The sequence below is a fragment of the Chelmon rostratus genome, chromosome 4 (genome assembly GCF_017976325.1).
Source record: "Chelmon rostratus isolate fCheRos1 chromosome 4, fCheRos1.pri, whole genome shotgun sequence".
Taxonomy (NCBI): Eukaryota; Metazoa; Chordata; class Actinopteri; order Chaetodontiformes; family Chaetodontidae; genus Chelmon; species Chelmon rostratus.
In genome coordinates this window covers 28,529,147-28,553,177 of record NC_055661.1, presented here as the reverse complement: position 1 = coordinate 28,553,177, position 24,031 = coordinate 28,529,147, and the positions used below count along the sequence as shown (strand labels likewise).

Sequence of the window (24,031 nt, the reverse complement as noted above, 5' to 3'; positions counted from 1 at the left end):
TATATTTAAATCAGAAGTAAAAACAGTGTTTGTGGTACTTGAAACTGACTTTTTGCCACACATCTGCCTCCAGCCTTATTCATACATTTGCTACATACTCCATAACCCCCACCAAACAGTTAAGCCCCAGCAAGGAAAAAGTCTCCATGGTTTGCTCCGCCGTGGTGTTGGAGAGCCATCATGTTGTTAAACCGTTTCAAATAAATTCAAATTACAAGTTGTAGAATGGAAAATGGACTGAAAACATCTGCTGCAGCTGTGTGATTACTCTGCACACCTGAAACCAACCAGAAATGTAACTGAAAAGCTGAAACATCCATCTCTCTTCGTGGTGCTGCATGAGAAGTATGAAGTCTGTCAGAGATTTATAACCCGCATTACATAAGCAGCCGCGTCAGTATTAGTGGTCTGATTTAAGCTCGCCTACCACTGTCTTACCGCCGACAACAGCCAAAGTTTTTAAAGCAGACTGTAGCATCTGAAAGGAGAAATAATGAAAAATGTCATTTAAAAGTGATAAAAGGCACCACTGCTCAATTCAGCACATTCAGGGGTTGCACTGCCTCAGTCCAACAGGGTCTGACATGACCAGTATCTGATGGAGGATGATGTCAATAAGCTTGTCAGTTCTACAGCTATGCTACTGATACGCATTAGCATAGCATTCACCATTCATTATCTGTTCAGCTGAATATATGAGCGAAATGTAATGTTTCTACAATAACTCGTAAAAGAAGCTTCCTGATCCGTCTGATGTGTTGAATCAGCAGAGAGAAGAAAATGTCAGCCTCTTTCTGTTTATGCGCTCGGATGAAAGCCAAACCAACCTTTTACTAAACTACGCAACACTGACCGCTGTGACCAGAGTGACGATTATGGGATGAGGGAGACAGACAAAACACAGTGTGGAGAAGAGTAACCATAAGCTAATGATCATACCAACCCAAGATGCACCAGAGATTATTAAAGGACGAGATTGATCGCTTATAATTCTTATTTTTTTTATTTTCCTTTAAACGTTTATATTTCTGAAGACTGATAATTCATGTCTGGAGTAAAAGCTGTTTGTTTTGTACCTGTGATGCTTCATTTTGTGTCACACTTGGCTGCTAAAACCTGCTACCTCCAACTACAGCTGCAACTGTCCAATGTACCACGAACAACACACACACACGCACACACACACACGCAGGCAAATACATGCACATGAGTGCAAGATGAGCAGAGCAGAGACAAACCTTCTCTGCTGGCTGTATGTGAGTGCTGATCCTGCTCTTATACAGCAAACTAAGCTCTCTCTGCTTAATGCCCAACAGAAAAGCTCTTTAGCTGTCATTATGCACCCGCCTCGCCCTGCAACCCCTCAATCCACCGTCCTCCCATCTCCCCTGACATCCCTAACCTCACTCTCACTCCCACCAGCTCTGTACAATACACAACTTGTGTATGGCTGTAATGAGCAGCAGCCATTGCCTCTTGCTCATCCCACCTCAGTCGTAGTTAATGACAAAGGTTTCCTGCTGTATGTGCAGAAGTCTTATTTAAACAAGCTTTTATAATAATAAGGTATAAGGTAGCTGTCAGAATGTCAGAATAATCAGTACAGTTGCAGCTCAAAGTGATCACATTTAGATATAAAGATCTGACAAAAAAACAGATGGAGGAGTTAGAACTTACACTTGATTAAAGACTTTTTGGTCTTGACTTGGGACTACATAGGCTTGAGACTGACTTGTGACTAACAAGAGACTAGAAAGACTTTATGGCCTCTTGCTACAGAACTACAAAGGCAATGTAAGAATATATGAAAGTAATCTTTTCTCGACAGGCTCTTCTTTGAGCATGTGTTGCTTAAAATGTGCTTCCTTTGGTGGGTAATGTCCTCATACAAGCGGCTTCTTTGCCAGCATTGCATCAAATACCAACGCTTTGTCAGGCCTCTCTAGGTATGTACCCCCGACCTCCACCCCTCTAAGTAATTTTCTGCTGCTTATACTACGTCACCTTGCACTGAGCGTCTAACACTGCCGCTGATGGGTTTACAGTTGAATTGTTTGGACTTTGGAGTGGACAAGCTGACTGTGTTTTCTTTTTTTAAAGCCAGAGCAGAGTCAGTTTACTGTTTGCTTCGGGTCACTGACCTGTTACAACATCAGTTTCCTCTTATGAGTTGATCTGTGAAGCTGCACTGTAGCAGTTGCTCTTCAGCATTTTGTCTGAATCTGGCTCCAGTTATTGTCGTTACAAGTCTTCTCGTTGCTGCAGGTGTCACATGTACAGTAACCTGTCCCATTAGCCCTCTGCCAGGCCTCGCCCATAGCGTGAGCAGTTCCTCCCGTTGCCACATGTTCAGTTTGTGGAGCAGAAAAGCAGCTGTTTACACGATTTGTAGTTTGTGCTCAGAGTTTATTGTCATTTAATTCTATGAGACAGACCTTTAACCCCTTGACACCTGAATTTATTTAGAATTATATTAAGAAATTAATTCTTTGTGTTTTGGCTTTCAAATTGATCCTAAATTAAGAGGAGTTTGTTCATTTTTTTTGTAGCACATACAATAGATATAAATTTAGGTATGATGCAAATTAGCGACAACAGGCGTTAATAAAAATAATAATAATAATTCAAAATTCATAAATTTTTCTGTGTACTTAACTTTTAGGTACACACATATACTTAACTAAATTCTATTTTATTTTAGTATATTGGCACATTACCCACTGGTATATTTTATTTTTATTTCCACTGGTATATTTTATTCTGTCGGTACATTTCACTGCGTATATTTTATTCTGCTTGTATATGTTATTCTGTTGGCACATTTCACTTCCATATTTTATTGTTTATTGTTTCGTATATTTTATTGCCTTAGTATATTTTCATTCTGGTATATTTTTAATTGCTTTTACGAATATTTTTATTGCATGTTGGTTTATTTTATTTTATTGTAGTTATCTTAATTTTATTCTTTCTAATCTGATTATCTTTCATACTATCTGTTCCTAACATGGGGGTTGCAATGAAAATTTCATTGACATGCGCAATGACAATAAAGACTCTTGAATCTTGAATAAATGTGCATCAAAAAAGCCACAAAATTGGCTTACAACCATTACATTGTAACAACACAACGGATGTAGTTTTCACTTTCAACGGTCCGACGAGAAACCAGTGCTTGCAAAAGGTTCCTAGGTAAGTGTTGATTATGCACAAACCGGCATCAGAGGAATGCATGCGCGATTCGGCTGCAATGTGGATTAAAGCGGTTTGATGCGAATTCGTGACAATAGGCGTTAAAGGGGTTAAAGGCCTCAACGTGGCTCCTCTGCTCTGCTTTACACTCACTGATGTTCCAGGCTTGCAGCTCTCCGGAATCAGTTCTAGAAAATGCTGAGACATGTTTTTCCATTTCTTAATAATAGGGCTTATTATGTTTTATGTATTATGTCAAATTCCTGTCACCTCAGCGCTTCTTCCATACTCTTCAGCACATATGTATACGCCCACACAGTTCTGTCTGATCTCTACTGGTACTATTGACACGTCTGCTTTCAGCCACGAGCAGCTCTGCTAAGATGATTTGCCAGTGTGCTTAAACCTGAAACTGATATCTTTTGTCAATATTCCCTCTATTTAAGCTGTTTTTGGTCTGCCTCTTCCTTCTGTTCACCAGCTTGTTGCTAACCACATTTGTCTGCTTAGCAGGAAGTGCAGGGTGGGTTTTTAGAGCTTTTTTGATGCACGCCAGGGGCAAAACTGGCGCCATGAGAGCAGTGAGAGTGAACTACAACAGTTACAGCTGTAAAACCCAATAAAACTCCAGCTGAGAGATAAATTATAGAAATGCTAATTTTCTGTAAGTTTATGTACGAGTGACCTCTTTCACAATGACTGATATGAGTAATGCGTAATAATGCAACTTACCGTTACCATCATTGCTAAAATGAAGGAAATGATAAGTTCTTGTACCACAAAGAAGCTGCTCAGAAGATGGTCAAGCTGGATTGTGTATGAACAAAGCATAACCATAAAAATGTTAATGAGAGAGCTGATAATGTGAGTGGCATCGGGTGTCAGGAGGGATTTGCAGTTGCAAATTAGTTACATGAAGGTATTTTCTGAGAGACAGGGTTGGGTGGTGAGACTGCTGATGGTGGGCTGATTCCGCCGCAGCCACAGAAAGGCCAAACAGTCACAAACATCAGTGAGGATGAAGACAACTGATGCACGTCAGTGCTCTGTGAATTCTGTGAATTACATGTTCAATCACAGTGCACCAGTGCTGCACAATGAGTCTAATTTGTGCCCATTCTGCCACTAAATAATTTTCAAGGTCACAAGAACACAAAAGTGCAGCTGGTGTGAACAAAGAAACCAAAGAATGATCATACAGAAAGTCTCTCTGTCCTCCTGTCCATCGCTTACGTATTCAAGAATCACGTTCACCCTTTTGAATCCCCATTTCTGCCACTGAAAATACCAAAATAACACCTGAATCACGTATTTCAACGTGGTAAAGAAATGATTTTCCTTTTGGACCTTCTCTAATTTCCAGTGATTGTTGAGGAGGATGTTATAACACCTGTGTCTCAGTCCTCATCAACAGGCAGACACAACAAGCCTGTATTACTCAACCTAATCTCCTTCTCCCCATGAACTGTTGACATGTATCTGTAAGCTGAACCACACTGTGACCACAGAGATGCACTGAGAGGAAAGAAGCTTTTTCACACGCCAAGTTCATTTTGACAGAGTGGAGATATGAAGTCTGGCAGCAGGTGATGGAACAGCGGAGCTGATAGAGAACAGCTGTCCGCTGCTGCTCTGGATGGAGGCCAGTGTAAACCCAGTGGACATGACACAAATACACAAAAACCCCCGTGAGAGCTGCAGACCTCGGCCAAACTGTCACCCAAACCCCTTCGGCCTTGGAAACATTCCTCTGGAGTTTCACCTGTGATAATTTATTGCTTTTGTCTAGAAGCTTCTTCTTTGGTAAGAGCAAAGAGCAAGCTCTCGTCAAAAAACTCTGCTTCCATCTACACAACTCACACAGCCTATCGAGTGATAGAGGACTGCGACTGGAAGAAATAACAGGGTCTTGTTGTCTTGCTTCAGGAGTGTCTCAAAGTGGGAAGTGAGCAACTCAACCACATACTTTACATACAGCATGAAAAACAGAAGCAGGACAGAGTGATTTAATGTGTATCATACTTCCTCATATCGTCGACTAACTACGAGTCTGAATGAGATGAAACACATATTTTTCCTCTGGAAAACACAAAGGGGTCAACAGCTGGAGGCCAAAAGCTGGAGTGTGAACCATGCAATACTGCAATACTGTTTCCTCATAGGACGCCCACGCCAGTTCAACCAGTTTCACACAAGCCAGACTGCTCCACACACGTTGCCTAAATATATCTTTCCACAGTTTGATAGCACATGCATGGCACTGAAGTTTATGTACAGTGAATACTGTAATATTCAGCTCTCTGACCTTTTAATTAATAGTTTAAGGTGTCATTAAGGACACTCGTGCCCATCACCTACTCTCTTTCCTTTGCCCTCAGTCTCCTCGTAACTCTTCCGGTCCCAAAGCTGAGCTTTTGTGGTCGGACTCTTTTCCTCTTCATCTGTCTCAGAGAAGAAAGCAAACTCAGGGTCAAATGATATTTATATTTAAATGTTACCTGCCTCCGCTACGATCAAGTCTTGCAAATAAAATATAGGGTTACCTCATCTCAACACTTTGCACGAACTGAACTGAAAGACAACTTTCAGTCTAACTTTGGATGGGTGGACTTCAAATTAGCCAGCAAGCTACTTAATTCCCTCAAGTGAAACTGACAGAAGCATCCTGATGAACAGCCTCTGTTTAACATAGTGAGGCTGCACAGGAGTTGAGTGACATTGAACTACACACTGTGAAGTTCTCTAGGTAACTGTATCACACTTTGCATGCATTCAGCTTCTTCTTCTTTTTCAGCTTGCTGATTCTAGTCTTCTGCAAAATACTGAACACTGTATGTTAGCGTAACTGAGCCTTCCTCCAGCTTCAGTCTTCACAGTCAACAATGTTGACCAGCATCAGAGGACTCAAGCAGTCTTGACTGGCCAATCACAGTTCTTCTGGTCTCCAAGTGTTATCTTCATACCCACCACTGCCTCAATATGTTGTTAAATTTTTAGGGTGTGCACATTAGCAGCAAAACTTCTGCACATAACTTCATAGTAATCTTTAAACACAGCTAGGACTATAAATCCAGCTTTGGTCTGACTTTTGTTCAGGAACAAACATCAAAACCGAACTGAAATTAAGCAGAAAAGTTACTGGAACAACAAGCCGTTGAACAATTAATCATTGCCTCTGCTTTGAAACTCAGCGTATGTGTCTACGGTACGCTGAGTGAAAACAGTAGAGGATTAAAAGATTTAATGGAGCCTGTATCTTCCAAAGTTACTCCTCTTTTTGTACCAAATTTCCTTGCTGGGCTGCAGTGGAGCTCTTTGAAGCACTGATTCTTACATTCACAAGGCAAATCTAACAAATAACTAAAAAGCATGTCAGTATAATGGACAGAAGATCAAGGAACATTGTCCAGTTCTCCGTTGACCTCCTTGGACGTGAATGCTTTTCATTATGAACGTCTCTTCATGCTGTTGCAGTCATGCTGCTCATTTTCAGCTCCCACAGTGCTCCAGACAGCTTGACGATGCCTCGTCCCTCTTTGTTATTTATTTTTTAAAATAAAATCAAGTTCCTTTTTGCTGGCTATCTAATGGTCTTCCTCAAATAACCCGTGACCATTATTCCTTCTCTCTTCCTGATAGGAAGTGAAGTACTTCCAGTTTCCTGGAGAGCTGCTGATGAGGATGTTGAAGATGTTGATTCTCCCACTCGTTGTCTCCAGGTACTGACATCTTTCTCATTATAGCCCTCTTAGCTTGAACCCATTCACCCTTTGACTTAACACATTAGGAGTTTTTCGTCACGTGTGAGTTATGATACTGTATTTATGTCTATTAATACACTGCAGGTTCACAGCAGAGTGGAGTGGAATTAGAAGATATAATGAGAAATCTAAATCAAACAAAGAAGAAGATGTCACGCAATAAAACAGACATTTGAATGTTAATTTCCATGTTGTGATTTGTATCAGAAAAATGTTTATTTAAAGGGTAAGAATTCCCTTTTTGTCACTAAATTAAACAAGTTTGTGGCACACAATGGGGTCAGTCTATGCAGATCTAAAGCAGATTGCTAAAAACGCATCAGGTAGTCAATTAACCTGCTAGCTAGCCAGTTAATGGACAATTAATGAACAGTTAGGACATTTTTTGTGACGAATCAGCCTCAGTCACCAGCCACAGAAAGTGGTTCAGGATCATCAGCAGCCGGTGAACCACAGACTGATGTTTCAGGCTTATGAATCTGCAGCTGGAACATTCGTAACAGTGAGACGTTGAGGCGACGAGACAAGTATGGATCACTGGCTAAGGTTAGCTAGCCCATCCGCGGGCCGTCAGAGAATTTATTATTGTTAATCGTTCTTCATGTCTATTGACACAAACGCTACTTTACGTTTATACCCATGCTGTGCACCGTTAGAAAGCTAAGATTCACATGACTCGATTGATGCAAACCATTTCGAGCTGCAATCACAACAGGAGGCACAATAAACACCAACAGCAGGCAAACAACTTTTTATTAATTCACGCAAAATTTACGAAACTCAACAATTATGTCTCTCAATGATCCACAGATTGATAACACTTCGACAAAAACAGTCTGGTGACATCAACATAGGTCCAGATGATCCACTGCCATAAAAAATTTAGTCCAAAAGATGATAATAATCACCATCATTTGACCAATCACGATCTGCTATATGAATCCTACCAACCAGAGAAGCCACAGACAGTCTAAGTTGATCTTCTTCCTCTTCTCCTGTGTGAAGGCTGAGCCAGTCACAACCGATATTGCAGATGTCTGACACTTCAATAGCCAATGAAATTCTGAACATGCATATATTATTAAAAACAGATTTTGGGGCATTCTGTTATCTCAAATTGCTTGAAAAATAGTGCATATAGCGACTATAAATGGGAAAAAAAACATTTCTTGCAGTAACTTACTTAGTAAAACTGGGCAGCTTTGGCTCAGTGATCGCAGGATTTAAGTGCAAATTATCTGATACTCTGATGTGAAACTATCTTCATCAGATTTGCTACTGGGAATTTCATTTGCACATTAGAAAAAGGAAGTCTTGATGATCTGTGTGCTCTAGTTTTTATCTCTGTCTGTTCCCCTGTGAGCTTGCACGCAGGTTAAAGGGGAAAAACAGATTGATGTGAAACAGACTTGTTCACACACAACGACTGTGTATGTTGTGTTGGATATTCTCATTCATCAGCACATCTGCTTTAAGTATCTACTGTCTCCATCACTGTGTGTGTGTGTGTGTGTGTGTGTGTGTGTTACATTCTGTCCCTGAATGAAAGCAGTGGGGGATTAAGCATTGATCCTACATTCACAAGAGAAATTCAACAAACACCGCTGACCATGATGTGAGGCCAGCTTGGCTGTGATTATGTGGATCCTCTGGTGGTTTCTGGTTATTGATGTCCAAATTAAACATTCCGGCGTGAGTTTATTCCTTCCCGAAACATTCTACTTCATCTCCAACTCGTTTCATGCGGTGTGAATAAATTATATGGATTAATGGATGGATTGGAAGCAGCAGCAGCAGCAGCAGCAGCAGTTTAGACCTGTGAATTGCCTCTGTGCAACATGTGCAACATGAACAGCCGTCTTCAGTGCCCACAAAGCAGTGCCCTAAAGAAAGAGACTGTGCTTTAAAATGTGTAGGCACATCTTTGTTTAGAGAATCAAGTTCCCATTTTGAACTTTGTATGCAGTCTCAGCTCTGCAGAGAACTGGACATTCACAGCAGTCTGATGAAGGATGCTGTGTGTCTGTCTGAAAGGTGAACTGAATGTTCAATATAACGGCAGACACAGAGTGGGAAACACGGAACAAGCTGATGAATGAGTGACAAAATGGACATTTCATAACATCAAGCTAACGTGTTATCGGCCTGTAGCAAGAGGAAATTATCAGTGTCGGCTGAGCAAGTTGGTGTTGAATAGTCGACGCACACACGTGTGTTATTGATCACCTACATCAGTAGCTCCACAGGCAGTTGGCACAGAGAGTTGAAAAATAACAAATACACAGTAAAAAGGATGCAAAATCATATATATGTTTCTCAATAGATTTTTTTTAAATTGCACATTACATACAGTCTCTTGTACCATTGCACAGTAGAAAATATACAACGCTTAGAAATGCATAAGCAGAGTAAAAAACTGTGTAATCCTCAGCATATTTTCACGGATATAATGGATATTAGCAAATTTTAAAAATAAATAATGCGGTTGTGCAGAACGGTAGGTTTTTTTCATCAACACAGTGTTATGTTAAATGATGCTGGAGTTGAAAAGTCAAACGTTCATTCCTCCTGAAGGTGGCGACGTCGACAAGTACATCTGCAAACCAAACCTGTCGCTAACAGGGATTTAGCCATATTAATGCCACGGTTTGCCTCCCTACGTGCAAATGTTCCACCAAAACAAGTTCCCTAATCCTATTTTACAAGGGCACCATCGCTGCATCCTTGTGATTGGTTTAAAGACATACAAAGAGCTTCTCTTTTTTCCTGTATGCAGAATGATGATATGTGCAGCCAGACTGCTGCACAGCGCTGAAACGAGTCAAGATTGGAGCTTTTTTTAAAAGCATGACCATGATTTCCCTTGGCTTAACCACGTTCATCATTGCAACCATGACAACAAAGTTCCCCTAACTTTCACAAAGTAGTTATTTTTACCACAAAGTAGTTATTTTTACCACAAAGTAGTTATTCTAACCACAAAGTAGTTATTTTAACCCAAACCATGATGTTTCCCTAAAACAAGCCAATTTGTTTTTGTGTCTAACCAAACCTTAACCATCGTTGTCACATCATAAAACTGGTTTCTTTCCAGCAGTGATTGAAACTAACGGACAAGCGACGCTGTCCTGCTGATGTTAAAAAACAACACTGTATTAACCCGGAATGTCCAGCTGAGGTTTTAACTCCAGTTTTGGGAAACAGCAGTTGAGAAACCATCTCACCATGTAGTAGTGTTTCTGGAGCTTTGGACCGTATCACATGATCTTCCTCAGCAGGTGAAGGCTGCTCAGTTGTCATGTAGATGAAGATGTAGGGGTCATTCTCGGCCTTTGAAACAAAAGGTGGCAAATCAACTCTCATCGCAAGGTCTGAGGTCATCGAACATCTATAACTAGATGAAAAGTGGGCAAACTCCAGCGGCTGTGAAAATACGTCAAAATTTCCAGAGGAGCAATTATACTGTGGCTGTTTTCTGAAGTTTCATGTCTGAAGTTTTCAGCTAGATTGAAGGATTACATCCTCCTGTATAGCCTTAGAATATTGCCCAAGGTTTTAGCCTCATTGCTAAATGCACTGGCTTCATTCAACCAAGCTGCTGAAAAGCTGACATTGTGGGTTGCTTTGACACTTAACTCCAATGTTTCTCCTCCAGCTTGATGTCAGGACTGGCAGCCCTCGACGCCAAGTGTTCCAGTCGGCTCGGTCTGATCACAGTGTCTTATTACCTGTGGACCACCTTTGTGGCTGTGATAGTGGGGATCATCATGGTCTCCATCATTCACCCAGGCGGCGCAGCCCAGAAAGAGGACTCTGAGGACAGCGGCAAGCCCATCATGAGTTCTGCTGATGCTCTGCTGGACCTCATCCGGTAAGACTGCTGTAGCATCCATCTGCTGATTCATAGTTTAGATTTTATAATACCTGAGCGACATGCAAATGATGGCAATTACAGTGTGTGCCACATCTGCAGGCTCAAAGAGTAAAAGTGGAGCACACGCTGTTCAGTTATGTGGCTTTAAGGAAATCTCTTGGCACCTACATGTGGCTGCATTAGATGTCCGCATCTGCCATGTTCCATCAGGAAATCTTCAGATGTCGCGTACAAAAGGTCAGCTGCGACGCGTTCATCCTTTTGTCCAAGGTGCTTGAGTGGGTTCAGCACTGTGACGCCTGCCTGTACCGATTAGCAATTGGCCTAGCTACTATTGTGTGAATGGGTGAATGCAGGCTCATGTTATAAAAGCACTTTGAGTTGTCGTCAGACTAGAAAAGCGCCATATAAATACAATCCATTGACCATAAATACAGTACATAACGTATACTGCAGAAATACACAACATGCAGTATTTATAGACAGTTTTTATTAGGTCACACGATAATAATAGAGATTCAAATTTATAATATGCTTATGTGAAAAAAAATGTAATACTTTAAGGATAAAGTTGTAATACAATAAGAAAAAAATAAGAATATTGGTAAATGGACTGTATATATAAAGCTTTTCTAGTCTTTCGACCACTCAAAGAGCTTTACAACACAAGCCTACATTCACCCATTCGCACCCGTTAACCTGCTCATTACGAGCATTAATACATTCACACATTGGCGCACAGCATCAAGAGCAACTTAGGGTTCAGTATCTTGCTCAAGGATACTTCGACATGTAGACTGCCAAGGCCAGGGATCGAACCACCAACCCTCTGATAGGTGGACGACCGCTCTACCCTCTGAGATATTAATAAGTGTGTTTTAAAAGCAGCTCAGATGTAGAATTAATGTGTATGTGAGCAGGGTGTCAGCTTTTCCGTCCAAACGAGGGCTGGGGAGGATCTGAGGGTACCCTTCAGTGCAGGGTGCTTCACGACTCAGCGGCATCATTCATTAAAGCCTCGCTGCCTGCTGATTGGCCATGTCTTTCAAGCTCTGTTCATAATGCTGATTTCCTGTTAAAAGTCAGTGATCAATAACTGGTGACATCATCAGGGTTATTTTGTCTGACCTCAGCCAGTTTCCTACAGAGCCACAAAGGACATGACCCGACTGTTTGGGTCGGGTCATGTCCTGGACTGCTCCTCATGACGTCTGGACTGAACTTCACATGAGTCCCCTTCAGGGACGTTGTACGATTGGGCTCGATCAGCCTCAATATTTTCACCCAAAACTCCGACAAATAAACAAATAAGTTCAGTGATAATTTTTCTACAACTTCTATGTATGAGGGGAATGAGGTATGAGGTTTGCCTCCTCGGTCATAATAAATGGAACAAATTGAATGATTTCTGAGAGGCAAAATCAGGGTTCAGGGAGCAGCTGGAGAACATTTTGGTTGTATCTTCAGATTTCTTCTCAGTGGGCCTCAATGACTCTATTTGCAGCACATCCAGCATGTTGTATGCAATATAAAAAAACACCAATACAGAAAAAGTGCATACGGCTAGTGTATGCGCAGCATGTTCCCATGGCGATACTTCTGCTGCCATTGTGACCACAGCTCTGCATTTAGTATGCATAGTATGTATAGTATGAAACGAACCTCTTAAGATTCCAGATGGCACAGTAGCCGTAGTGCTTCTGCATTTTGTTGTTGGAATAAAATATTCCTTGAGTGCCCCCATCTCAAGCTTTTCTGTGCCTTCTGCTTTGTACATGATGGAACAAGATTAATATCAGCTGTTGATTAACGGCTGACTGCTTTCTAGATGCAGAGCATGCTTTGTGACTGCACTTACTGCTTTATGACCGTGGTGTTCTGGCTTATTCGGCCGAGCTGAGTGTCTGCTGTCCACCTCTCCTCCCCGTGTTCACGTAAAATCAATTCCTAGGAAATAATAACACCTTTTAAAGCAGACGTCATCCTCAAAGCGTCCTCTCTTTTTTTTCAGAATGTGTGGATTTGCCACAAATCCCGAGACAGGATTAAAAACATTGTTTGTCTTAAGCTCTTCAGTTCCCGCATTCTGGGATGACTTCATTGTTGACTAAAAAACATTTAATCTTCTTTAATAGGAGATGCTACTGAGTTTCTCAGACCCAGTATCAGTAAACAGGACTATTAACAGTCACCTGCCATGCTTTGTGCCTCTGTGAGTATTTGTTTGGTGGTTGAATCCAAGGATTTTACTTCACACTGTTGGTGGAGTCGTGCGGTGTGCTTGCAGTCCAGGACATTAATCAGACAGCACAGAGCTTGTGTATGCAGGCTGAATGGATCCGCAGGTGAGCTGAAGAATGCAGTCGATATAAACTCACGCTGGTTCAAAAGTGCATGCACGTCCAGCGGACGAGGAACAACATTAGCATTCATTTCGAGGTGTGTTCCTCACCACATGATGAATGTAAGGCCAACGCTAACCCTTCCTCCAGCTCTGCTGTAGTCTCCACCAGCTGCCGAGGGAACCGTGCAGCTCTTAAATGCTTTAATTTTGCTAACTTGTCCGTGTGCCATCTTGTGTTGGTCTGTTAGTTTACAGCGCCTTTTGTTTTTGACCTCCTTCGACCTGACAATCAGTTTAAATGTCACGAGACAGAAGATCTCTCTATCGTGAAAGCATGGCAAATTATTTTATAAAATTTTATAATCATGACCCCCCTTACCCGTTAATACAGAAGAAGTTGGGAGGCTGGTCTGCAGGCCTGCTGAATGTGTTTGCTGCACATTAATAATGCATAAAATTGAGCGGACCTTGTCCACCTTCTGGCTTTGGCCTTTCAACATGGGTTAGATTTACTCCAAATGAACGTAGCGATACGCTTGTCCACTTGTTTCAAGAAAATGGGGCTAAGTTTTGAGGTAAATGCTGCATAAAATGCAATGGGGGGCCCATCAGGTCCTGGCCCGTCCCCCCCTCTTTGCGTTGATTTGACTGCTTCAGTGATCTTGTCAGCAGATACTGGGCTGTCATCAGGGATTTGTTGATCTGGACTAAGGCTTGGGATTTTAGTTTATCTAGGAAAGACTGCATAAGGGAAGTATCAGCTGGAGCTTCAGAGGAGTAAAGGGAGGAGTAATAACTGTTCAAACTGCCGATTAATGATTTTTGGATCACATTTTGTTGTACCTGGGCCTGTGCTGATCTCTGAAATTACACTCCTGGCAGCTGAATGCCTCAACTGGTGACACTGGATCAATTTTTCCTGCTCTCAGAGAAAACCTGTCTCGACTTTAACAGCATCTTTTCTGTTTGTGTAGTACAAAGGTTGTGAGCAGTCTTTTCCTCTACAGTCCCTGTAGGAACACAGCGTCAGGGCCAAAGGTCCAGCGTGCAGGATCTACTGAACAAACAATAGGACTGGAGGTATTTCACATTATGAACTGAAGTATCAAAAAGGGAGAAAGCGAGAAAAAGAGAAAAGAGAAAAAAACGCCTTGATTCTATAAGATTAACTGTTTAAAATAAGATGACAAATAAGAATGATAGTATATAAACAGAGCATTGAGCACTATTATTCATTTAAACAAAGACAGTTCAGCACTATTCACCCCCCCCCCTTCAATATGAAAAGGAAATTATAGTGCAAAGAAAAAAACAATATGTGAGATTGCAAAATACACAATAAGCTGCAGTGTGCGTTAACTGTATTATGATGTGTTCATCTTCACATCACTGAGCCTATGACGGAAATGCGTGTGGACGCACCACAGTTGAGACCACGAGGGACAGCTAACGAAAAAACAACTTAACACCGTTTCATCCAGTCAGTCGTCACTACTACCGTACTGGGAATTATTGACCTCGATTGGTAAAACTGTCCAATCAATATTCTGAGCGGTGTGTGTGTGTGTGTACGGCTGCTAGGCAGCATAGCATGTATTCAGTGACCATACCCAATGACCGTGGCCTGAGGTTGAAAGTTACATAACAGAGTCTAGTAGTAAAGAAAGTGCAGCCTGTGTTTGTCCTGAAGGGGTGAAACAAACACTTAAAGCATAAAAGCTAATTGCTGTCTTGCAAACAGTGGTCTGGATGTTAGCACAGCTAGCTTGCTTAGCAAACCAATTTGGTTGTAGGCGTGTCAGTTACCTTCCTGTGGCTGCAGGTGTCCACTTTAGATTTGTACAGGTTCAGGGGGTCGTAAGCTTCAGCATAGGTAACGAACTTGACGTCCTTTCACCTCTTTGGGTGTAGCAGATTTTGCATCCTGTCTCACCAGGTCTACACTCCAGGATTTTGGGCATCACATCGTGGCAAGAAGCTGATAAAACATTACAGAAGTGGCAGGATATGCAATTATGTGTTCACAGTCTGGCTTTAATCTGACAAGGTAGCAGTGAGGATCTTTGTTAGTTAATACAACTTTAACAGGTCGTTCATCCAAAGTTGGAGCTTGAAAAATCACAATTCACCAGAAGTTATATGAGTTCTTATTTGTCCTGGCACGGCAAATTAAAACAAGTCCTGGTTTGGGCTTTGTGAAAAATCTACATCTGTTGCGCTTTGTGCAGCCTCCAGAACACTCGGCTTTCATCTCAGGTCCGTCTGTACTGTGAGTCTGGAAAACACTGCGTGAAGTGAAACACTAACATTAAATCTCATTGGCCATGATGGCAGCTTTTCAAGATCAGAGGGTCTGCGGGACAGAGGACATGTCACCATGGACAGCCAGCTCAGCCGGCCAGCTGGTTCATACTGAGAGCTGCTTCAGCGCGACATCAGTGAAGTCTTGGATCCTAATAATAAAAGTCACTGAGTGCACATGAAACTGCCTTTGGTATAAAGATTGCAAAGATTGCCTGCATCACATTAGAGGTCGAGCTGTTCTGTTCTCCTGATGTTTTCATAGTTAGTCATAGTTTTATCTTTAACAAGGATCCGAGTGAGTCAGTACAAGACAACGAGGGCTTCAGTCTAGTTTCAGGAAATCTGCTGATTAAGATCTAATTAAGATTACAGTTACTGCACTTTCTGTGTGCTTCTATTTTAGGGATCTGTTGTATTTCTGTTCTATGTACTGTGCAGTAACTCAGGCACCAGATCAAAAAAAGCAAAAGCACTGAGTGTACTGATCTGTGTAGAGGGGCATTTTATTGCTTATAACTTTAACTTTTAATTTGTAAGAGGAAGAATGTGTTTGGCCTCTTTCTTCCTTCAAAAGTTACAAAGCCTCCATTTCAGTAAAAAAAACAAACTTTTTTAGGCTGTTCAGTTAGAAATGTTGGGTTTTCCTGAGCGTTTTCTGTAAGGGATCCATATTTCATTTGTGAGTTATCGCACCTTTGTGTGCAATTTTGTACAGCTGTGCAGTTGATCATTTTAATAGAGTCATTACTGAGCCATTATTGTCAGACCTCATGTAGCTTGTCGTATTTTTTTACATGCCCCTTCTCCACACGGCGGGGTGCCTGGTGGGACGAGTTGTTGGAAAACTGCTCCATAGTTGTGTGGAATAAAAGTTCTAATATAGGTTGGGCAAGTGAAGGTATTTGGATAGAGCAGTTAAATAAACCAAATTTCACTGAAAATGAACCCTGCTGTCGTGTTTTTCCTAAATTAAAGAAAGTCATAAAATAGTTAGAAGGTATTATTCTAGATAACGAGGAACATGATGGGAGGTAAAGCCACGTCCAAGTTCTCTCTTGCACAACTGCAGCAAGCATGCAGTTTATTTCAGTGTGATTTAGTTTGGAGGGTAAATGTCACCGGGTTGCATCGTATTACAGAAAAGGAGATTTTTTTTTTTTACCCTGGAGCCACAGCAGAATAATCTCATTTTGTTGTTGTTGCTTGTTTTCATTCTGTTTTTTTGGATAAAGGTATCTCTCCTGCAGAGAGGTGACAGTGTGTCCTCTGCTCCGTATTAGCTTAGCCTGTCCAAAACACTGGGATGTTATATTTGAAGCCTGCTGACTGTGAATCATTGCTGTTGTATTTAGAGCAAAGCAAGAACCTCAAAAACATCTGAGTCTCCTCAGCTTTGTGATGAAGAAGGATCTCATTATATGAAAAAGTGAGGTACTGTGGAGACAAATAAGACGTCCAGTATACTAACACCAAACTGATGGGAAAATGTATTTTTACCCCTAAAAGCTCACTGTATCTAGTTGCTTGCTTGCTGTTCATCCACACAGCGGAGTGTTTTAACAGGTGTGTACCTTTGCCTTGCAGCAACATGTTCCCGTCTAACCTGGTCCAGGCCACATTTCAGCAGGTAACACCTTTGACAGCACTTTCAAACACAAAGGCTCATCTTTTTTAGGACTCTTAATTCAGGTCTTTTTCTGCTTCTATTTCTCTTCCCTGGCAACAGTATCGAACGAGTAGCGAGTACATTGTGAAGCCCAAACCAACGGTGAGTCAGGCCCAATCGGAGTCCACCACGCGGCGAGCGCTCATCTACGGCATCCAGGACGACAATGGAACTGACATCCAGAACTTTGCCCTTGATCTGACGCCACCTCCGGATGTGCTCATACGCACTCGAGAAGGAACGAGCGATGGAATGAATGTCCTTGGGATTGTTATTTTTTCTGCCACTATGGGTAAAGACTTCTTCTCTGGATCGTGATGTGATTTTTCCACCTGAAGGAGAATTGATCTTTGAATGGCGTCATGTTAAACACTGTGTTGTATATTTCCACAGGTATTATGCTGGGAAGGATGGGGCCAAACGGCAGCGCCTTGGTGAACTTCTGCCAGAGCCTGAACGAGGCCGTCCTAAGAATTGTTGCCATTGTTATATGGTAATGATTTTCTTAAAATAAACTTAAACAGAGGCCGCAGACATCAGCTGTCAGTGAATAACACGCTGAAACTAGATCAAAGTGATCAATAAAGCACTAATCATCGAGGCTGACTGCCACTGTCGCTGACTTCGAGCTTCTCCTCGTCCTGCCAGGTACTTCCCTTTTGGCATCGTGTTCCTGGTGGCCGGTAAGATCCTGGAGATGAGCGATCCGTCAGCGATGGGAAAAAAGCTGGGTTTCTACGCCGTCACTGTGGTGTTCGGCCTGGTGTTGCACGGCTTGTTCATCCTGCCTGCCATGTACTTCTTCATCACCAAAAAGAGCCCCATCGTTTACATACGGGGAATCCTGCAAGCCCTGCTCATCGCCCTGGCAACCTCCTCCAGGTAAAGGAAGCGACCGCAGGGTGATCAACCCGTCGTTTCACTTGTTTTCTGTTGATATTGATGTGTTGTGAAAAGATTGGTAAGTGGGTTTTCCCGTCCTTTCATCCTTTTCTTTTCTTTTACTGGAACGAAGGGATGCTGAGAAAACATCTGGTGTGTGTGTGTGTGTGTGTGTGTGGGTAGAGATGGGAATGTAAAGGGGCATTCCACACGTTCAATTGGACTGTGTGTGTGTGTGTGTGTGTGTGTGTGTGTGTGCATGCACATGTTTTTGATCGTGTGGGATGCAGCTCAGTTTAGACGGCAGTGACAGTGTTTTTACGTGTTTTAGCTCGTTCACATGCGCAAACATTATATCCACTGTGGCAGATTTCAGACTGGTTTAATTTTCAACACATGCGGAAATGAATGAAAAGCAGTGACTGCCTGGACGGGGGGAAAGCCGCGAACACAGCACTGCGCTTTGGAAAACTCTCCTCAGCAATGCAAAGCTGTGCACAGTGCAGAAACTTTGCCAAGCGCCATTAAACGTTTGAATCTTCACGTGTGAAATCAGTTGTTGTTCTCGTGGCAGACTGGAGAAAGGGGTGTGTGTTCAGCTCGTGGCGCTGGACACACACTCTTCCTCTTCAGCCTTCAGCGTTACAGCCCTCTGCTGTGTGACTGAAAGGCCGAATGTCTCGTTCATGAGAGTTTCAGCTGTTTCTTTCGCCGTCTCTTGTCTGCCCTCGGCTCGGAGTGCTCTCAGCTCTCTGTCTTGTTCTGTCTTCCTCAGCTCTGCCACATTGCCTATAACCTTCAAGTGCCTCTTAGAGAACAACCACATCGACCGCCGCATCATCCGTTTTGTGCTCCCTGTGGGCGCCACCATCAATATGGACGGCACCGCTCTCTATGAGGCTGTGGCGGCAATATTCATCGCACAAGTTAATAATTACGAGCTGGACTTTGGCCAGATCATCACCATCAGGTCAGTGGACCCTCCTATCCACCATCTGTGCTTTTAAGCTCATTATTATTGGGATTTTGAAGCAGTGATGTTAACAACAATAAATCCTTCACACTGAATTGCAGAAATATATATGTGTGTGTGTTTCCACTTTAGTTTTTTGTGTTTTGTGTGATATTGTGACCTGATTCGTTGCAGTACAGATGCAGCACCCACTGTTACATGAGCATCAATCAACCCTTTTTGAGCTGTTCCACATCCGACAAGGCTGAGCTTCAGCCTCCAATCAGGTGCAGCAGGACCAACAGTCTCTAACAAGGTCCCACATTTCTTCAAGCAATCATAGAAATCACAGTAAACACATCGAAGGTCATTGATGAGTAGCTGAACCCACAGTTTGAGTATTTCAGGCCAGTATGTTGTAGCTGGAAAACGTCCACAAAGAGCCGAGGATTCAGTGTTGTAGTGGAGGAAGCCTCTGATTTAACCGTTCAGTTTGCTTCAAATGAACTGGTTTGTACCAAGCGTACAAACATACCTGTTAAAACACCCCTGTTTAAAGCTGGCTGAAACCCGCTGTCGTATGTCAGGTTTACATCCACACAAAGGGCAAATTTTAACGGACTTTCCACAAAATTTGCAAAAGAAAATTTAAATGAATGTGCGTTTCCATCCACACGAGTCAAACAGTGGAAAGCATTGAGCTTGAAGTGTTAAACAAACAGTGATGCTTTCGCCGTGTGCAGAATTAGACACATTCTGGTAAATTGCAGGATGAATCTTGAATTTAGATCCAGTGTCTCTGATCTTCCCAGCAGACGCAACCACGACACACATGAGGAGAAAATGTCGATATTTTAGCTAAAACACTACAGCAGAGTGAATCTGTGAAGCTCCTCGTGAATGCTAGACGAGCATATTCTGACATGTCTGCTGCATTCAAGAACAAATCTTTGCTGACATCAGAGTTTGGGTATCACCTCGTCATCATCATCAAAACAAAGGAAGCAAGTTTGTGTTTCGTCCCACAGTTGTCAACCTCATATCTGCCGCTGAAAGTCTTTCCATATAATTCCATACAACAACTGTAGATCGAAACTATCCGCTTATCTCTCTGAAAAAAGCCACATGGCCTCGATAAACCACCATATCCCTGTCACGCCACTGCTGGACCTCTGACCCCAACCCCCCCACTGACACACACACACACACACCACCTCTTACCATCGTGTTGTGTGTTGCGATGAGTGCTGGGATCATCCCATCCTCAGATGTACATGTAATGTAGTTCACTGTGCACACAGCCTCTACTGTTACACTCGTCTCATTTCTAACATCAGAGAAGATGCTTCTAATCAGAATGTAGTCAGATGGTTGCTATGGAGACGGTATTAGTTTATTCTGTTGTGAACAAATATTAGACTCATGAGGCCAGGCTCATCATTTTGATTCCAGCAAAACAAAACGGAAAGAAGATGCTTCATTAATCGAATCTAGTGTGTGTGTGTGTGTGTGCGTGTGTGTGTGTGTGTGTGTGCGTGTGTGTGTGTGTGTGTGTGTGTGTGTGTGCTCAATTCTCCTTCAAATTATCATAATAAGTGTTTAACTAAACAATCTACCTGCTTCTGCCGTCCATTCAAATTACGCTCGAGACCAAAAAGAAGTTGACACGCAGCACCAAAAAAAGACCAAAATGTGGATTATGTTGTAGGAATTTCCTCTTAAGGCCGCTAATGGTAGACTCTTATATGTGGCTGTAATATAAATTATTCTTTTTAGCCGTAGAAAAATGAGGCAACGACGGTGAAACTCTCTGGTCAAACAAGAGCATTTATATCAGACAATGCTCATGTTTTTAAATGTATTTCTTTTTACAGCGTCTGCAGATGGCAACTGTGTGCAACCTTCGGGATGCGATATGATTTATTCAAAGCGTGAGGCCCAGCTAGCGCAGTCGCCTCTGTCTTATTTCGGTGGTTGGGTTCTTGCTTTTAGTTTTGCTGTATAACTCCAAGGTTGTGATCCTGTCAGGCCAGAAAAAGCCAGAAAACCTCGTCAGGCATCCGTTGTGGAGCGTCTCATTCGTTCGTTAACATCAGCTTAGGTCTCCTTCCAGCATTCAGTGTACAGGATGGACTTAAAGTAACTGTTATATGGATGGACCTGCTTGGATCTCCAGATGTTTACTAAATAAGTTCTACACAGATTCAAGAGCTTCCCCTGTATTCAGATGTGTTGCTGGAGGTGTTGGGTTCACCTGAGTTTCGGAGGTGTTGATCCTGAGACCTGTTAACTCTGCAAAAATGTATGTTAGCAAAACAGAAAAAGATAGCTGCAGATCTGTGATGGGTCACAAATCATCCACTTTCTGCATAATTTCTAAAATACTGGACTGGTTTGCCAGAGCAGTCTCTGATAGCAGCACCCGAGGCAGCTAAGTCAGAAGTGTCTTTAACTCTGGGATAATATTTGCATATGCAAATTTCTTGGCAAAATTTAAAGACACTGAGGAGTCAGTAAATTTCTAGCACAGAAAATATGTGGTTGGAGAACCATGAGAGAGTGAAATAGATGGATAGAAGATTGCACCTGGAAAAGCAGAGTGGAAACGTAACTTTAATGGGAAAAAACAAGGACTTTGGTTGTGTATTGGACTCTTCTGACATCCCACAGGAACATCTGTTTTTCTTCAGTTCTCACCTCACATACACATCAGGTCACTCTCTGTAATCATACCCACGTCTTTATTCTCCAGCATCACAGCCACTGCAGCCAGTATCGGAGCAGCAGGGATACCTCAAGCCGGACTGGTCACCATGGTGATCGTGCTAACATCCGTTGGGTTGCCGACTGATGACATCACTCTGATCATCGCGGTAGATTGGGCATTGTGAGTAGCCTGTGTGTTCACTTCCACTTTCTTTGAGTCTAACAGATCCAAACTAATCATATCAAGCAAAAACACATGAGCTCCATCTTATTCATCAAGATTCAAGGCCCAGAAATATTTCAGGTTTCAGTTTAACTCACTCGTATTCCTCTCAAATGTCCTCCTCTTCCACAGGGACAGATTCCGCACTATGGTGAATGTAATGGGGGATGCTTTGGCCACAGGCATCATGGCACACATTTGCAGGAAAGACTTCATGAAAGAGGGAGATGGGGTGAGTTTTGACTTTGGCTTCAGTCTTGAAAGAGTTGTTTTCTCTGCATAAAGCGACAAAACTAACTAGGAAATGTGCACGAATGGGACAGAGGAGCTTAGATTTGTCACTAAAAGTGAACTGTAGAGCTGGTTGTGAACGATCGAGCTGTTACGATCAAAGGTTGGTGCTGTCAATAGAGCTTCCTGAAACTGAAAACCAGTTTCTTTAAATGTCAGAGCTTCTCTTTAATTCGGTTTTATTCATAGCACACCAAATAAGACTCCGAAATAGACGACATTTAGAAAGGGAGAATGTTAAGTTTTTGATTATGAGGAAATGGCAAACTGTGCCAGCCCTCAGTGCTAGCAGGTTTATCACGTCTGACATTTTTGTTTATTGTTAGGCACGACCTCTAGTGGCCGTAGTAATTATGACGGGAGCAAAGGAGGAAGTCAGGTGACGTAGCTAAAGAGTGACATAGTCTGCATGGAGAAAAATCCAAACCCTCACCCAGGAGACCAGAGTCTGTGTCCCATGTGAGACCAAAAGTCAGCGTTGACTTGAAGGATAACTTTCGTTTTTTACAACCTGGACCTTATTTGTAGCATTAAATACGACCATTTACTCACCCAGACAACTTTGGTGGTTTGGAGTCGTTTTGAAGAAATTAGCCCCAGAGGAGCGGCGCGTATATCGGTATAATGCGAGTACTCGGAGCATCAATGTGCAGCCTCTATATAACGCATAATCTGCGGCGAAACTCGTTCATATTCCAATATTTTGTTCTGATATGCTGGTGCTATTCCCCTCTGAGTCTGTGGTGGCATCTTATCAACATCCAGCGTCTCTAGGCAACTACCTCTGACGTGGATGATGTCATTTCCGAAGCAGCCAGCCACAACACGGCTAACTCTGCGGCGGTCGGCTACGAATACGCAATAACCATAGCTGTGCCAAACTACAGCTAAACTAGCCGACCGCCGGCTCAGAGGGGAATAGCACCAGCATATCAGAACACAATATAAAGGCTGCGCATGGATGCCCCGAGTACTCGCATTATACGGATATACGCGCCGCTCCTCTGGGGCTAATTTCTTCAAAACGACTCCAAATGCCACCAAAGTTGTCTGGGTGAGTAAATGGTCGTATTTAATGCTACAAATAAGGTCCAGGTTGTAAAAAACCAAAGTTATCCTCTAATTTAACTCTCAGTTACTTCTTTCACATAATGTAAGTTACTGTAACTTCACATAAGTGAACTTCCATGACATAATGATCTTTTCCTAAATCTACGGAACTGGGACGTCTCACAACATTAATCATGTGTTTGTCGGTAAGTCTGTCGCTGCTCCTCTCCAGAGGTCATAGAAGTTCTGTCGTTTAGGTATCAGGGCGTGTTAACACTCGGTCACACATCCTTTTCAGCCGTCCATTTCCTTCCTGACACACATTTCTTTATTCCATTTCCTGCTTGTCTTCCCCAAGGTGCCTTTGATCTGCGAGACCAAACCCGCGATAAACACCCCGCCTCTGATGAACTGTCACAACAACAACGGCAACTACCGGCCCCCTTCTTCAGGAGTCAAACACGAGCTCATCCCTTCCGACGTGGCCCGGCTGATGCAGCTGGAGGAGGGCGTCCGGCCGCCGGCAGAGAGGAAGAAGCCTCCGATTCCCCCGAGGCACCTGAAGAAGAGCAAAGAACACTGCACCATTGACATGAACGGCCTTGAGACCAACGTATAGCCTCCTCCTGGAGTGTGATAGGTTGTATTTGATGGGCTGCTGGTCAGAACCCGGACACCTGTGCAGGTGGGAGGACAGCACGGCCCGGCCCATCTTCATCTCTCAACTTGTTATGGGGGCAACGCTCCAGATGTCCTGAAGGCTAAGAGGAAAGCCTCTTAGTGGGG

The 24,031-nt window shown here is 42.7% G+C and overlaps 1 protein-coding gene across 1 annotated transcript in view; it reads left to right on the top strand.

The window, feature by feature from the left end:
* Nucleotides 1-23,864, top strand: part of slc1a7b (solute carrier family 1 member 7b) — a 28,446-nt gene extending 4,582 nt beyond the window's left edge. Inside the window, exons 2-11 of the mRNA XM_041934941.1 lie at nt 6,832-6,911; nt 10,609-10,824; nt 17,060-17,102; nt 17,202-17,433; nt 17,535-17,634; nt 17,790-18,023; nt 18,799-18,993; nt 21,728-21,862; nt 22,037-22,136; nt 23,604-23,864. Coding sequence (XP_041790875.1) covers nt 6,832-6,911; nt 10,609-10,824; nt 17,060-17,102; nt 17,202-17,433; nt 17,535-17,634; nt 17,790-18,023; nt 18,799-18,993; nt 21,728-21,862; nt 22,037-22,136; nt 23,604-23,864 — 1,596 coding nt within the window. The remainder of the gene's footprint in view (nt 1-6,831; nt 6,912-10,608; nt 10,825-17,059; nt 17,103-17,201; nt 17,434-17,534; nt 17,635-17,789; nt 18,024-18,798; nt 18,994-21,727; nt 21,863-22,036; nt 22,137-23,603) is intronic.
* Nucleotides 23,865-24,031: the final 167 nt, after the last annotated feature.